This window comes from Balaenoptera ricei, chromosome 2, assembly GCF_028023285.1.
Source record: "Balaenoptera ricei isolate mBalRic1 chromosome 2, mBalRic1.hap2, whole genome shotgun sequence".
Classification (NCBI taxonomy): Eukaryota; Metazoa; Chordata; class Mammalia; order Artiodactyla; family Balaenopteridae; genus Balaenoptera; species Balaenoptera ricei.
In genome coordinates, this window is record NC_082640.1 from 69,177,628 (window position 1) to 69,195,202 (window position 17,575).

The 17,575-nt window shown below is 42.2% G+C and overlaps 1 protein-coding gene across 7 annotated transcripts in view; it reads right to left on the bottom strand.

Annotated features, from left to right (window-relative positions):
* Positions 1 to 17,575, bottom strand: part of IQCH (IQ motif containing H) — a 213,489-nt gene that overhangs the window by 42,359 nt on the left and 153,555 nt on the right. For all 7 annotated transcript variants that reach the window (XM_059912952.1, XM_059912956.1, XM_059912955.1 and 4 more), the window contains 2 exons: positions 11,266 to 11,386; positions 7,263 to 7,549 (listed from right to left, as the gene is read on the bottom strand). In XM_059912952.1, the coding sequence (XP_059768935.1) occupies positions 7,263 to 7,549; positions 11,266 to 11,386 (408 nt within the window). The remainder of the gene's footprint in view (positions 1 to 7,262; positions 7,550 to 11,265; positions 11,387 to 17,575) is intronic.

Sequence of the window (17,575 nt, forward strand, 5' to 3'; positions counted from 1 at the left end):
TTAGAATTTCCCAAAAGGAATATAAATAAGCTCAACAGATCTGGATGTTCTAGAAGTTCCCAAAGTCCATTCATCAATTGGCTATCATGTAACTATCATTGTGTTAGACGTTAAGACGAGGTAAAAAACGCAAGGACCAGTGCATTTTCTAGAGGATTTACAAATCTCATGGAGGCAATGTTTATGCCTAAGAACCAGTAAGAGTAAAAAACAATTGTGTGCTTGTGTATCAAATGGAATTGGGTGATGGATATGAAATGAGCTTCCTCGTGATAGGGAACATGTCTTGTTTATCTCTGTTCCCTCAGCATGCAGCATAGGGACTGAGTAGACCCTGGGGAGGTATTTGTTCAATGAACATGTCAGTGTCTTTTCAATCTGAAGCCTTTGGTAGGTGCTTCACGTCCCTCCTGGAACCGAGTAGGTTTTGCCCATCAAGTGCTCTTGCTCCAGGACCCATTGGGGTATGGAAATAGCTTTTGCTGCTCTTTGTGTAAGGGTTGGATCCCTCCCCTCATCCTCATGTGGGAAGGCCAGATCTCCAAAATGACTACGTTATAGCTCCATGTATTCTGCACAGTCTCTGAAAGCTTGGCATTTCCCCATTCCTAGGGTACTGGAATCTTGGACATAAGTCCACTATCGGGAGTGGTTTTGTACTATGCTCTTACCAGCTCCATTTCCCAGGGACTGGCTCTTTTCCTTTTATTCCCAGTGACCCTGACGTTCCCAATATTTAAACCCTACATTTCCAAAACTCTTCCTCCATTCTGCTACCCTAGAACCTCACTCTCATCTCAAGTCTGGACAAGATTTTCCACATTCTTATCTGGACTGATTCACAATAGTGGGCCTGTCCTTGTTGCACCACTGTCATTTTATCCATCTTTCTTTGTCTCCCAGTCCCCTCTGCTCTTATTATGACAACATGGTAAGTTATGGGGGCCCAGCTGGGGCCAGACAGCAAGATTTTGAGATGTACTCAGTCACCTCAGCTTTCTGCCTCCCACCTCTATTGCAAGACACGTGTGGACGTAAGGTCATGTATGTGAAAGTGCTTTATAATGATCATTATTTGTGATTATCATTATTTATATATATTTTTCTGACTACAGATACATGCTTACTTTTGAGAATGCAAATGGAGAAAGCATAAACAACAAAACAGAAATAACTCTCTGTATTAGTTTCCTATTGCTGCTGTAACAAACTGCTGTACATTTAGTAGCTTAAGGGGTCAAAGATGAGAAGTCTCACTGGGCTAAAGTCATGGTGTCAGGGGGGCTTCATTCCCCCTGGAGGCTCTAGAGGAGAATTTGTTTCCTTGCCCTTTTCAGCTTCTAGAGGTCACCTGCATTCCTTGGCTCATGGTCACTTCCTCCATTTTCAAAGCCAGCAGAACCCTTGTGATTACATTGTCCACCTGCGTAATCCAAGAGTATCTTCCCATCTGAAGATTACTAAGTTAATTACATACACATGTTACCATGTGTGGTAACCTTCACCAGCTTCAGAAATGAGGACATGAACATCTTTGCAGGGCCATTACTCTATCATACCCTCAATCCTTTAACCCAGAAATAATGACTTGTAACATCTTAGTGTGTTTCTTTAGGTTCTTTTTGCTCTGCATATATGTTCTTTCTTTTTATAAAATTGTTATCATATTACATATATTGTTTTAGAATATGTATTTTACCATTCCACTGTTCTATGTAGAGTTTCTTGTTAAATATTATTCGAAACTTTAGTTTTACTGTTTTCATAGCACTTGATTCTATTCATCTATCATAATTTGCTTAACAAATTCTCTATTAGAATTTAGTCTATTTGAAGTTTTTTACTTCCCTTAATAATGTGATTAATGTATGTGTACATAAATATTTATGATTATTTCCTTGTGATATTTCTTTTTTTAAATAAATTTAATTAATTAATTAATTAATTATATTATTATTATTTTTTGGTTGTGTTGGGTCTTCGTTTCTGTGTGAGGGCTTTCTCTAGTTGTGGCAAGCGGGGGCCACTCTTCATCGCGGTGCGCGGGCCTCTCACTGTCACGGCCTCTCTTGTTGCTGAGCACAGGCTCCAGACGCGCAGGCTCAGTAGTTGTGGCTCACGGGTCCAGTTGCTCCGCGGCATGTGGGATCTTCCCAGACCAGGGCTCGAACCCTTGTCCCCTGCATTGGCAGGCAGATTCTCAACCACTGCGCCACCAGGGAAGCCCCCTCCTTGTGATATTTCTAAAAAGTGGATTCTTACTATTATTATTAAGTTTTAATTCAAAAATACTATGAAAATATTATTGAAATAAATAATTTTTGAACTCAGAAGTCAAATAAGCTAACTGACTCATTTTATAGCTGATAAAACTGAAGATGATAGAAAGAAAGTGAAAAGCTCAAGGTAACATAGTAATTTAGAAAAGGAGCTAGATTTGACTATTTGAAACTTTAGTATGATGAAGGGCATTACAAATAAACTTAAAACACAAATGACAGGATTCAGTACCAACTGCAACTGTGGCAGGTGAAGAAGACAGCAAGACTGGTTGGGAGATTGGTTACATTGAAGAAATAAATAAATTGATTGAGTAAATAAGTAAATATATTGAAGATAAAGAGACTCAGGTTTCTCACTGTTGGAGAAAGTATTTATTTGTAAGTGTGGAAAAAGGGAAGTCTAGAAAGAATCTTGAAGTGTTAAATTAGAATTAGAGATATTGGTAGGAACGCATGGTTTTAAAATATATACACTGATAGATATAGAAATGGTTATAGGTGCATGCATGTGTATATCTATGTATGTATATATGCTTGTGTGTATGTGTATCGTACATATATAAAACATATATTTTCTAGCTCTGTCCACTGAGAGAGGCCAGAAGCAATGACACTCCAGTAGCAATGAGAGCACTAAGAGCCCAGACCTTAATACCATCCTCCACTAAAAGGACCCAAAGCTCTTGGGCTGATCCTAGGTCTGTCAGAGAAAATGCAAAATGAACCTGGAACATCTCATCATGCTAGGAAGTAAGACAACGCTCAAAGAATGATGGGGACACAACAAAAGGACACCAGAGCCACACTGAAGGGTATCCCACTAGCCAAATCTGGGACAACTTGAGCATCAAAATGATGAAAGTGTCAAAATACAACTGACTTAAGAGACTAGAACCTCACAGGTTTAAACTGGTATAAATACATACATGCCTACGTACATAAATGAAAGATGGAGAAGGAAAAACTCTTCCTTGCAGTAGATTTCCAACTAATCTATGTAGAAAGAATGATGGAAATAGAAAATTACCACTGTCATCATGGTGGCTGACTCAGGAGAAAGTTGGCAATGGATACTAAGTTTTGTGTGGAAATTTGATGAGGAATAAGACATTATTCCTTGGAACACCTTTCCACAAAATATTACTAATTAATTACAAAGGAAAAAACAGTGATTTTATGGTGGAGAAACATGGCTGGAAAAAACAGAGAAAAGCCACAAGTGACAATCTGGAGAAGATGTTTGTAACATGTATAACAGTTAAAGGATAAGAGTTTCTTATATACAAAGAACTACAAATCAGCATTTGTATTATAGTCCAATTTAAAAGGGGCAAAAGATACGATAGGGCAATTAAGTCAAGATATATAAATGGCCAACAGATATAGTACAGATGTTCGTCCTCACTAATAATCAAAGAAATACTGAGGAAAACAAGATGCCATTTTTTTCCCCTGTTAGATTGGCAAAAATGACAGGTTGATAATATGCCAATCTCTTCATTGGCACCACAATGCATGTCAGTTAGAAGAGAAAATACAGTGTTTTCTGAAGTGATGTCACTTGCAAAATGGCAAGAATATATACCAGTGATTTTGGAAAAAATCTATTACATACAGAGAGTTAATGTACTTCCCTTGCCAACGTAGAAACTCCTTTTGGTGTGCTCACTGAGAACTTCTTCTAATGTTCTACTGAAAATTGAAACACGAATGGCCATACACTCAAATATTAACAGGAAGAGACAAGGTGAAGTATTAGTATGATAAAATCAGAGAATCTTGGGTTAATATTCATTTATCCCACCCATCAACTAATCTCTGAACTCTTCTCTAAAAGCCTTAACACCACCATCCAACAGCTGCTAGAATACCTCTATTGTCCATTCATTCATTCTTTCAACAAATAATTTACTGAACACCTACTTTGTGCTGGGGCAGAGATAGTGCTGAGAATTGAATGGGGCGCAAAAAGAGACATAATATATCTCCGCAGGGAGCTTATACTGTACAGGGGGAGACAGCTTTAATCAGGTAATCATGTAAATAAGTCTTAAATTGTAACAAAAGCAAGTGGTATAAAGGAGAGGTACATGATGATAGGAGAACCTAAAACAGGGGAATTTGACTTTGTCAGGAAGTTCGGGGGAGAAAGTGTGGCTGGAGCTGAAATATGATGGATGCGAAGGGGGTTAACTAGGTAAAAGAGAAGAGGCAAGAGCATTTTAGGCAGAGGGGCAGCATGTGTAAAAGCCCTGTGGCAGGAGGTAATATGATGAGTAAGGGGTTGGAAAAGAGAGAAAAAGAGGGGGAGTTAGGGTGAGCAAAGCCTGTCAAGGCACATGGGACCAGCCAAGTGAAATGTGGGACCTTTGTCCCAGAAGCTGGGAACAGTAGTAAGCTCTGGGACAGGACCAGCTCTGTGTCTGGAGAAGATACCTCTCACTGCCTCGTGCAATTCTGCCTATACCAAACTTGAATAAATAAAAACCATAAGTCAACTGTCCCCATAGTTCCATCCTCCCTACTGCCCCAGGGATCACAGATTTAATCCTTGTTTCTCATGACAAGCATTTGGAGAGGGCAGCCTCTCCTGCATCTCCTCCCCTTGCTTCCTTGCCACCCAGCCCTTTTGCCAGAGGGCATTGTTCCTGTCCTCCCTCCGCCCCAGGTTGATTCCTGAATGCCCTTCAGTTTGTCCTTTTCTCTTTCCATGTGTGGGCCTGAGAAAGGAATGTAAAACCAATGGAGGGCTCAGGAATGCAAATGGAAAATGATTATTGAACAAGCTGAAAACTGCTCAGAACTTAAACTCTCACTTTGAAACTATTATCTGACTGAAATGGAGAATTGCAAAACTGAGAATAAAGAATACAAAACAACTAACAATCTATTTACAATGTTGGATGGCCAGAGGGTATCAGGAGAGGGCAGGCAGGAGGTTATTCCATCCTTTAGACAAGAGTTGTGGTCACCCAACACTAATACAAGAGGAACTGAACATTTTGAAAAATAAGTCTCATGAAGTAGTAGTGAATTTAAACATTGTAATTTCTGGGGCAAAAGAGGTTAAAAATTATTTATCTATAAATATTATACATCAGAGGCACACATGTACACATGAAGAATCTCGTGGATGAAATATTGAATAAGTAAAAGCATGTTGTAGAATAATATACATAGGATGTTATGATCTATAAAAAGTTTTAAAAGAAACACAATTAAACCACATATTAAATATATAAATCCATTACACCTGTAATCTGCCTTCACCGATCAAAGTCATTTTAATTGTTGTTATAAAAAAAGTGCATGTCCTCCAAGCTGCACTTAGCCTCAACGATAAGATGTTTGCCTGAGATGTTTCCCAGAAACTTGGAGTCAGCTGTGTCTAGTTCAAGCTGAGCTGGTTAAGACTGGATAGGACCACTGACCCTCCAACTGGGCATGTGCGAGTGTCAGCTCAGTGACATTTTGACATCAGAAGGGCGAAAACTCCACCCTCAGATCATGCCAAGTGCCTCAATTTTTTAACACGCCTCCCATGAAGAAGCCCGTAGCTTAGTAGTAACTCCTGTGCAGAATGACAATTCCCTCACCTTTCTCTTATTTCCAATCACCTGTCCCGTCGCTCCCCAAGCCTACGACCACCTTGCTCCTTTATCCCATAAATCTCTCATGCCCCTTGAGGCAGATTTGAGACTTGTTCTCCTTTCTCCTTGCTTGGCTGCCTTGTGAATAAACCCTTTCTTTGCTGCAAACGTCAGCATTTCAGTGTTTTGGCTTGCTGCATGTCAGGCAAATGAACCTGGTTGAGTAACACATTCACATGCAGTAAAAGCATAAAGATATGAAAAGGAATAAAAGTTCCAATTGCAAGATGGTGGATGCCTCTGGGAGGAGAAAGGGCCATGCAAGGGGGATTGGCAAGGAGTACACAGGACTGGAGGTGGTCTTGGTTCATTACATTAGTATTTAGACCTTTTTGTATTTATGAAATATTTCCCAATACATTTTTTTTAAGAAGAAAAAATTGACCACCTAAGTTGCTGGTGAACTACTGACAAGAAAAGGAACAGAAACAGAACTCTTACCTCCTTTCTCATGATTAACTTTCTATTTAAGAACAGATTCTAGAAAGGTTCACTCCCTGGATGGCATAAAGCAGTCTCACAATAAGATACAGGCAGAGCATTAATGGGCAAACTGAGGCCCCATCGGAATGAGTTGCAGTCATTTAAACTCCAACTGTACCGAATGAGAAGACCCTGGTGTATCGGCAGAACCAGCCCGAAACTAGCCCTATACTGTTTCTGACAAGAAACTGAGTTGTTTTTCACAGACAACAGACAAAACCACAAGTCATACAGCCAAAGTATGCACCAAGGAGAAAATTTTGACCTCAGACAACACCCGAAAACACAATCTCTCTTCCCATGAAACCAAAGGACCTGGACATGACCGGAACCTGAATGCCAGAGCCCTTTCAGAAGCGAGGGGTCCGCTGTCCCCGAAGAGCCGGTGCTAAAGCCCCCTTTATCACACCTCACCATAAATGGCCAAATTCCAGCGCCCTTCAGTGAAAACCTGCCCTGCATACCAACCGTCTTCCCCTAACTCATAAAAGCTTGACCAAACCCCAGATCAGGGAGCCACAGCTTTGAGCCTTGCCTCCTGTCTCCTTGCCAGCTGACCTTGCAATAAAGCCTTTTCTTTTCTCAAAAGCTGGTGCCATAGTACTGTATTGGCTACTGCACCCATCGGGCAGCAAGCCCTTTGCTTGGTAACACTGGTCCTGTATTTACAGACATAAAGCATGGCCTCACCCAAATTGGCATGGACCATGTAAATGCTGAATTTACAGTCAGCTCATCAGAAGAGCAGTGAATCTTAGAAGCTCCCTCACAGTCCCTGTTGCATAGGCATGGACGTTGTGGAGTCTTTACATATTTCAGTATTTCATACGGCATCAAGTCGACTTACCTGCTGCTCCATGGTCCTTGGATCAATAAAAGTCACCAGGTTGGTGGAAAAGTAACCAATCACATTTTTCATTTTACAAGCATTTCCAATTTGAAGGCACAAAGAACTGAGAACTTGGGGATCCAATGAGGTCTGAGGCATGGTGGTCCCAGAGGAGATGAAGGGACCTTCGGCATGAAACTGGTCCCCTGTTGACAGCATTCTGATTTCTCCATTGGGTTCTATCAGCATGTCCACTGTCAGGTTGGTGACGCTCTCTGAAGGTGGGTATGCTTCGATCACGCCTCCTGGGGGGAAAAGCATGGGGTGGGTGAAAGGACGAGCTCACATGGACAGTGCCCATTAGAGCGAGGGGAAAGAGCCCAGGCTTTGGCAGAGGGACTCAGGCTCAGAGCCTGCATCTGCCATGTCTTGTGAGACTTTGAGCAAGTAGTTTCAATTCTCTGAACTTCCTTTCCCTCATTTTTAAAATGGGCATAATAAGACCTACCTCACCAGACTGTTGTGAATCTTCGTGATACTGTGTCTATAGTATTTAGCCCAATGCTTGGGGTGTAGTAGGACTCAGTGAATGGTAGTTTTGATTGTAACTAGGAAGACACTGTAAAGATCATCAGGCCTATGCCCATTCAATAGATAAACAATGAACCTGAGGATTATAGCAAATCCCTCAGGGGGAATTAACCGTCCACAGTCCATAGTTTGTACCTTGATGACCACTGCGCTTTCTGTTCAACTTCACTGCTTTTTGAAATTTTGACAGGTTAGGGCTTTTATCAGGCATAAGAGAACACTGACTATTATGTCAGCCAAAGGACTACTATATATAGCTGGTTGTTTTAAAATATAGAGCCAGGAGATGCTGCCATTCTTGAAGAACAGATAAGCTTGCTCCGTGCTGATAATGGGAGCTTCATAATTTATCTTATTTTACCTTTTGCTCTGAATAACAAAAATCATAGAGGCAAATTTGATGTTCATAGCAACAAATTAGCCCTGGATAAATTTGTGGCCCAGCTCATTGGTGTCCACAAAATTCACATGGCCCTATTTTCTATTTTTAGGCCTAACTTGTAAATCCTACTGTATATATCCCTTTTATAGAAAAAAATTTAAATATTATTTGTGAAGAATTAGATAACATAATTTAAAAGTAAAAACAACTAAGTGTTCCTAGACAAGGCAGCCTCTGAAGCCTGACAATATTAAGATAAACTTGCCCTGTATTTCAGGAATTTGTTGGGAGGTGACCTCTGCCCACAAGCTTTGAACAGCATATATGGTTAAATCCTGAAATTTTAACAATTCTCAAGTGCAGCCATCTGTTACTTTATACAAAAGGCACTTTCTTTAAATGTCTATAAATGTGGTTGGAGCTGGTCCTAAAGAAAACTGAGTTTCAGAAGGAAAACTGATTTATCTTTTCGGTTGGTTTGAGATGTGCTTTTCTTTAAATGAGGTTTCCTAGTGGGTGCTGTACCCAAATACCGGTTGCCGGGGATTTAGCAAGGTAAAGGTAACAAAACAACAATGACACAATGCACAAGAAAAAACAAAAAAACCTACTGAGTCTCTCTGATTCAGAAAACTTTGTGGCTTTAGCTATCACCTACATTTTGAAAGATGGTGCTTCAGTGAAAACACATTGTCCTTTATAGTTACAAGATTATTTTACTTCAAAGTAGCTTATTTGTATTGTCTTCTCAGCAATAGAACCACGGTTTTTTCACTGTTAATTTTTTTCCTTTCGAAGCAATTAATTCCTCTTTTAAAAATGTATTGCCTTTGATATAATCCTATGACAATGTAGAAATCAAATCTATAGCACACTTTGTGACCATAAGCACACTTCAGAGAGTAGAAATGAAATGAAACAGGCAATAGGGGAAGATGGCAGGAGATGGTGGCCTAAGGGTCAGGAAACCTGGGGGAAGGCCTCTTTCAGTCAGTGAGCATTTTATGCAGGGCCTGCTGTATGCACTGGGCTCAGAGCCTGGCAGAGGTTTGAAAACACATGACTTACCAGAACTGGATTTTTGAGACATGCTAAAATTGTAGGATCTAACTGTGTTCCCATTCACCACAAATTTGTTGTGTGATTTTGTAGTCATTTCCTAGCTTTAAGCCTCTTTCTTTGTCTGTAAAATTGGCTCAATAAAGCTTGTTCTGCCTCCCGTAAATAAACACTGTGATTACAACATGGCTGAGAGAGAGGAAGAAAGGATAGAGATGAAGGAGGTTGAGGCAAAGCCTAAGCTTGTGGTTATACAGCTCAGGTGAGACAGTGGCTGGGAAAACCCTTTCTAATCTACAAAGCTCACATGAAAATAATAGATTAGAGGAAGGTTTGCAGACTGACCTTAGAAGATCTGGAAACTTCCTAACATCCTGTCCTGTATGGACCTGAGATCTTCATGGTCTTCCCCTCCTAACTTAAAAAAATCCTTTATTCTTAGCCATTTTTTATTATATGTACCTTATTTTCTTCCATTTACACACAGGGTTGACTCTTTCAGCTTTACTTTTCTGGCAGTGGGTGCATGTGGAGATTTGTAGAATCACAGAAATTTAGATTTGAGAGGACACTAGAGACCATGAAGTATAACTGCCCCCCCGCTTCTCCCTGCACCAGTGAAGAATCCTTTTTCAGCATTCCTGTTAGATGGTGGGCCATCCGACGCCTTGCTTAAGTAATTCATTAACAGAGTGTTTACTATGCCCTTCCACCCCACTCTGCCTTGCAGTATATTCCAACGCCCAACAGATCTGTCCTTTCCCATGCAATCTCATACCCTGAGCTAAGAGGTATTCCTTGGTAAATATACCCATTGGCTCTGGCCAAGACTCCTGGAGCAGCACAGGGGTAGCCTTTTATTGGCTCTGCTACGTAATAACAGAGGGATTCGGGGTGAGTTACTTAATCTTTTGTACCTCAGTTTCCTCCTCTTGATAATGGTACCCACCTCATAGGCCTGTTGGGAGGATCAAAGAAATTAATATAGGTGTACTTAGAATAGAGTCTAGCACATAGTAAGCACAGACTCTGGTTGTTATGTTATCTTCACTGTGCTATTCTCACCACTGGCTTGTTGCTGCTGCTGTTGTTAGCATCTGATATAATATTATTATAATACTATTATATATTCATGTTAATATATTATCATCGTTTGACAGTGGTGAAGAGTGGAAAGATATCTTCTGTGGTCTGTATCCTAGCTTTCCCTTATAATTCACGTGGGTAAGCATATAGGAATATCTGCTTTACACTGTAACCTTCTAGAGAGTGAGGGTCAATGTGTGGCCGTGCCTCTGTGTAGCACTCCCACAGGACCTCTACAACTGGGGATAAGCAGCATTTGCTCCATTCATTCCCTCATCCACTGACCTCCTAATGTCATTGGAAAATTGAGGAGAAGTCAAGAGGAGGAGGATGAAAGAAACAGAGGCTGACTTTGCTCCAGGACTGTAGAGGATCTTATTTACAAAGTCTACCTTCAGAACTGGAAGTGAGACCATTTCTGCTCTCCTAGAAAATGGAAGGAGAAACTAACATTTCTTAAAGACTTATTTTGAGTCAGGCTCCATGGTAGAAACTTTCATATCTGTATTTCATTGAATCCTCCCAACAACCCTGTGAAGTAGGTGAGGAAACTGGGCCTCTGAGGGTTTAAGAATCTATGTCAGGTCAAGGATGAGATCCAAGCCCAGGTCATCTGATTCCAAAGCCTACTTCTCAGGAGAAGTCTGTGGTGCCAAAATATGGTCAGAATCTTGAGCTATGCATGGCACACTTGGTATGCTCAGTTCCTGCTTACTTAAGAGGCTGAGCGCAAGATAAATATTTAGGCAAAGTTTAAAAGAGAAAGAAAATCTGCTTGTAGGAGCACTTTTCTAAACCAACACAAGAGTTGCAAGGTATTCAAATTGGCCCCAGGTTGACCCAAAACTAGAATTCAAGGTTGTGCAGACTAATCCTCAGTAGAAGCTTTACAGTCTTATTTACCTTGACTGAGAAATGTTTGGAGGAATTTCCTCCATGTCGGGAACCGTTTCTCATTGACTGGCTGTGCGTGCTGTGCTAAAACGCCCGCCAGCTCCTCGGAGATCTTCACCAAAGCTGGCTCCTGCAGAAACAAATTAAATAGAACCACAAGCAATTTTACTACAGAAATGAAAACTGCTTGTGGAGTGATTAAAAACCAGGCCTCCAACAGGCAAAAAAAATGTGGTTACTGTTTACCCAGAGTCAGAAAGCCATTTTGAAAATATTCTCTATTTTTCCAGCCATTTCAATATTTATATTTCAAAGTGACTTGGCCCCTAAATATTGCTGGTAATCGTGCCTGTTGTCTCCAAAAGGCAGCCTTCTGTCTGGGCAACAGGTAACCCCAGTTTCAGACCCACAGCAGCCTGACCAATGGCACGTCCTCGGGCACCGTGCCTCCCTACTCTGGGCCTCAGTCTCCCATTGTGTAAAAGGTGGGGTTCACTACCTTCTCCCTAAGGTCCTTCAGACTGGAATTTTTTTTTTCATTAAAAAAGATTTTATTGATGTATAGTTGATTTACAATGTGTTAATTTCTTCTGTAGAGCAAAGTGACTCAGTTATACATGTATTTATATTCTTTTCCATTATGGTTTGTCACAGGATATTGAATATAGTTCCCTGTGCTCTACAGTAGGACCTTGTTGTTTATTCATCCTACATATAATAGTTTGCCTCTGCTCCTCCTAAATTCCCATTCCTTCCCTTCCCTACCCACCCTCCCCCTTGGCAACCCAGATGGGAATGTTTTTTATCTTATGACCCTAACAGAGCTGATCTTGGGAGAGATCATGGAGTTGGCAGGGTCTTTCTTGGGCACCTTCATCTCTTTAAGCCGTGCCCATTCCCCCTGGTTGGGGGGCCTCCATGTAACTCTGGTATCAAAGCCTTAAACCGCGGCTGACCCTGTAGAGGTGGGATTTTAGGAGGGGGCAGGTTGGAAGAGGGAGGTGGGGAGGGGGGCTGGCCTCAGTCACCTGATGTACCCCACTAGGTCATAGCCTCATCTGCCTAGATGTGAGGCTGGCCCCACGTCATTGTACAACAACCCCAAACTACAGAGCATCCTGTCAAAATGAAAACAGTAGGAAACCCTCTGATGAATAAGAAACCTGGCTTTTTGACATGAAAAGACTCGGTTTGTCGGGACATTTTGTTTTTGTTTTTTTTTGGAAAGTCTTAGACTATCTAAAATTTTTTAGATAGAAGCCACCTCTTCAGATATTTTTTCTCTCAGAAGAAGAGCAGGGCACTAGACACAAAACATTTGATGGGCAGGATTCATATTCAAAATATGGGACATTGACAAGAAAAACTCAGGCTTGCTTTGCGTTGCTGGGGGAACTTTCTAATCTGTGAGTGAACATCAGTATTTGGAAGAATCAGAAAAGAATCAGCTTTGGCGAATGGGGCAGGAAGGAATCTTAGAAATCATCTGTACAGCCTTTTTTTTTTTTTTAATTAAGGTATGTACAGTTTTTTGTTTTTGTTTTTTAATTTATTTATTTATGGCTGTGTTAGGTCTTTGTTTCTGTGCGAGGGCTTTCTCTAGTTGTGGCAAGCGGGGGCCACTCTTCATCGCAGTGCACGGGCCTCTCACTATCGCGGCCTCTCTTGTTGTGGAGCACAGGCTCCAGACGCGCAGGCTCAGCAGCTGTGGCTCACGGGCCCAGTTGCTCCGTGGCATGTGGGATCTTCCCAGACCAGGGCTCGAACCCGTGTCCCCTGCATTGGCAGGCAGATTCTCAACCACTGCGCCATCAGGGAAGCCCTGTACGGCCATTTATTTTCAATTTCCCTGCCTTTAAAAAGTGATTGTCCTCCCCCCTCCCCCAGCTCCTTGGAACATCTGATTCATTCTGGGTCCCGTGCCCTCTGAAAATCTACAGTAGAAGACAAATAAATATCTGAGAGTACACTCTAGGCAGGTCCCAGTAACCTGAATAATTTCTGAAATATCCAGAGAATCCTGGTGGGAGAGTCTCATTAGTTAGCTTAGTAAGTGCTTGACGTACAAAACAAAAATGCCATGAGGAAGGGAGAGTGCCGGCCCGCCCACCCTTGTTCAGGATGGCTCTCTGCACAGTTGGGGGTCGTGAAGAAGGGCAGGGGAAGCCAGCTTACACAAGGAGCCTCTGCCTTGGGAGTTAGAGGCAGGGAAGTTGCTGTCAAAGCCCGAGCACTTCGTATGCTGCACAGTTTACATCTTCTCTGCTCTTTACTGTACATTACTTCCATCTCCCCGAAGCCCTGCATCTAAACCATAAACAAGCACACAAAACACGCAGTTCCAACAACCTGGACCCCCCTCTTGTTTCCTTCTTTGAGCACTGTCCTCCACACCCATCTTTCTTTTTGTTTTACACTTGTTTCAGTTAAAACCATCCTACTCTATCGAAAAAGACCAATTGTCTGTGATTCATGCAGTGCCCCAAAGCTGGGACGATGGAGCACGTCTGTAGGTTCCCACCCTGCTTGGGAAACTAAATGTCAAGGAAGGAACCCATGCAGGGCAGGCCCTCTACTAGGACAGTGGAGACTTCCTTTCTGTTCTGCCCTGATTAAAGGGCCCTTTCTGCCCTGTGTCTGAAAGGTGTTGAACCATCTATCCAGTGATCTGCTATCTGCTATCACATCAAGTCAGTTCAAGAGAAGTAATTCATTTATTCATTCATTCATGCAAAAAATGACAGGTACTTAGAGGAGTCAGAATCACTGAGATAGACAGTGGAATGGTAGTTGTCAGGGGGAGGGGGAATGGGGAGTTAGTGTTTAATGGGTACAGAGTTTCAGTTTTATAAGATGAAAAGAGTTATGGAGATGGATGGTGGTGATGGTTGCACAACATTATGAGTGTATTTAATACCTTTGAACTGTAGACTTAAAAATGGTTAAGATGGTAAATTTTATGTTATGGGTATTTTACCACAATAAAAAAAATTGAGGAAAAAAATTACAGAATGTCAGGCCTAACTGAACTAAGGAAAAAGAGTGTTTATGTGTTGGGGTGTGGGGAGACTAGAGATGGAGGTGAGATAATGAAGGAGTATGTGAAAGCTTTGCCACCTAAGTCTTGAAACTAGATCTCTATCTGTTTAAGGATTAAGGCAAAACTCCTCAGTACGACACACAAAGGCCCTCTGTGACCTGGCCTCTGATTCCTAATGTAGCCTCACTTCTCTCCTTTCTGGCTTTCAGTCTCACCCCAAACTGCCCTGGCTCAATGTCTTTCCTCCGCCTTCCTTCCTCCCCTTCCTCACCTAGCTGACTGCTCCTCACCCTCTCTGAGTTAGTTCCAGTCATACCTCCCCCAGGAAGCCTCCTCTGCCATCCCTGTGGGGTATCCTTTCCCCATGCTCTCCAGCTCCCCGGGGGCTCCTTAATGGCGTGGTCAGTGGCTTTGAGGTCAGGCTCCCCAGTGCTCGGTACAGGGAACACTCAATATTTGTGGACTGAGTCGTGGCGGTGATAAACACAGGGACCCAGCCCCGAAGAGCTGAAGTTACAGAAAAAGGGAAAATGTGAAACCTCGCAACAGGTTCCCTCCTTGCTGCCCAGGGACCACCTGGGGGGATGACTACTTAAGAAGCACCAGTTCTTCCTGGGTGGATTTTATGAGATTCCCGGCCTCTGAGGGGTACTGGAAAGACAAATGAGGTGACATTTATGAAGTGTCACCTCCGATGCAACATGCTATGTGAGGGCCAATAATTAACTTGTGAGGCTGTAGCTTGCAAGAGGCATCTGGACACTGTGTCAGGCTGCCCTCACTGCCTCTGCTTACAAAGCCAGCCATTCTGCCTTGATCTACAGCGTTTGCGCTGTGTACAAAGCCATAGCAAGGGGGTAAATTTCCTAGAGGAAAGTCTGCTGTGGAAATTGTGTCCCATCATGAGAAGTACAGGGCCGAAGGCACTGGCAGGGTGACATTCGATAGGGGATGCTGGGGCACACAGAGGCAGCTTGGGGCCACGAGGAACTCTCTAAGAAAAAGATATGCAGAGGAATAATGGGGTGGGAGGTATTAACTGTTCAATTTATTTCTTTATTTTGAAAGCATCTGATAGGAAATAGAAGGATTATACTAAGAATGGCCTTAGTTCCAATGAAGAGACATCAGATGCAAGTTCTCAGCTTGTGGGGAGTTTCTGTTCTCTAGTGTTTATCATTTTGCATAGTTCAAACACAATTACCACAACTTGAAGGGCAGATGCTGATAAGGGAAGATCTGTAGCTATTTGGGCTTATTCCTTTCAGAGTAAACTTAAATACACACTGATGCACACAGACACAGATGTACAAAACTGTGACACACAAACCCCCAAATTCATGTGAGTCATCAGAACAGTATTCATAAAATACTTTCTCTTGTCACAGCAGGCTCACATTCATTATCTCCTTTGGTCCTGACACCAACACTCTGAGGTGGGCCAGCACAGGATTATTTCCCCTGCTCTACAAATGGGAAGTAGAGGCCCCTGGAGTGAGGAGGCTTGTGTAAGGTCACTGGCTGAGTTGTCAGATTCTGTTATTGGGTGATTTTCAACACGTGACTGAAGACAGAAAACAACAGAGTTGGGGAAACCATTGCTAGTTTGCCTTCTTCCCCACTGCTTTTCACCCTTGCAAAGTGTGTGTGTGTGTGTGTGTGTGTGTGTGTGTAGAATATCTGTTACAAGCCAGCAACTGGGGCACACATTCTCTATCTTACATACTTATGAAATGAGTAGTTCAATGAGGCACATCAAGGTGATAGACTACTGGTTAGTGTTTCAGAGAGTTTATCATTCACATGGAGCAGATCGTTTAGAGCTAACAACTCTGGAGGTGTGGAAAGGAAAGCTTAGACCTCATGGGTGATAAACAGATGTTAGAAAAATACCCTTCACTTCTTGAAAAAAATAAATTCCAGATCTTCATTCCATTATGATTGCACTGGCTCTGGCAATGCACATTAGCTGCTGGCCTTTGTGGAGCTAATAGCTCTGGAGCAATTCCCATCCAGGAGGAACCTGAACCGCATCTGTGCCACTGCATAGCCTTGTCACCCTGTATCCATATTTACCCCTCAGAGTGCATCAGTGATAGTCATGACCTTGGAGTGTTCCAAGATAACTGCAGGGCCTCCATCAGCCTGACCAATGCATCCTAGAGATGCTTGTCTATCAAGCATGGACCTTGCCTCTCAGCTCTCTCTCTTTTTTCTATCAAGAAAGTATAAATTTGAAGGAAGAGGTATTTGACTGAAAGAAATTCAGGATATCTCAGGAGAAGCTGCTAGCATATCAATTTAATATTGCCCTCAATGACTAAAGCTACTTCAAGCTCCAGAGAGTTAACTTTCCCAAGTAAATTCTAAGTGTGTGTGTGTGTGTGTGTGTGTGTGAGTATGAGTGTGTGTGTGTGTGTGTGTGTGTGTGTGTGTGTGTGTGTTGGGGAGGATGAGCAAGGAGGAAGAAAGAAGACAAATTAGAATGCTCTAAATGTCAATCTCACCAATACTCCTTTTATTTCAGAAGCTTCTTTGCTGGATTGGCAGTGGTGAATTAAGTAAAATAACTTCTCGGCTAATCACCTCCCATCTCTCACATCAGACATTGGTGTTGTTCAAAAGAGAAACCAAGGGACCTACCTGGATGATTCTGCTTTATAGAGCCTTCTGATATCCCTAAATGGAGGAATAGGGCCAAAAGGGCAAGACAATCACTTGAAAAACTAAGCAAGAATGTCAGTGTTGAAAGAGGCCATCTGGAACATCTAAGACAAATGCCTTGTGTAACAGAAGAGGGGATGGTGCTTCTACACTCATACAGCGAGACCACAGGAGCTCTCTGGCTGCCTCTGGCTCTGGGGTGAGTGGTTTCCACCACCCCTGCTGCCTCTTTCAAAGGGAAAGTGTGGGTTCCATGAAAGGTGCTCAGGATTTGAAAGGCTAGTGGCACAGAGATGGAGAGAAGGGAGGGGTTCCTTATTTGAGTGTGAATTTAGGAAGGTTACTTCGCTTGCACAGGACACTTTTTACCACTATAGTTATTTTGTAGGTAAAACAATAGCTCTCTCTTATTGAAAGCTTACCATGTGGTAGGTCTGTGCCAGGGATTTTATATTTATTATCTCAAAGCCAGTCTCTGAAGTAGTCATTATCATCTCCATTTCATGTCACACACCCATGAAGTAGCAAACTGGGATTCAAATCTAGTTGCTACCAGTATGCCATAGTGTGATGAGATCTGGGTCTGTAACTGCCATCAGTGGGCATTGATGGTCC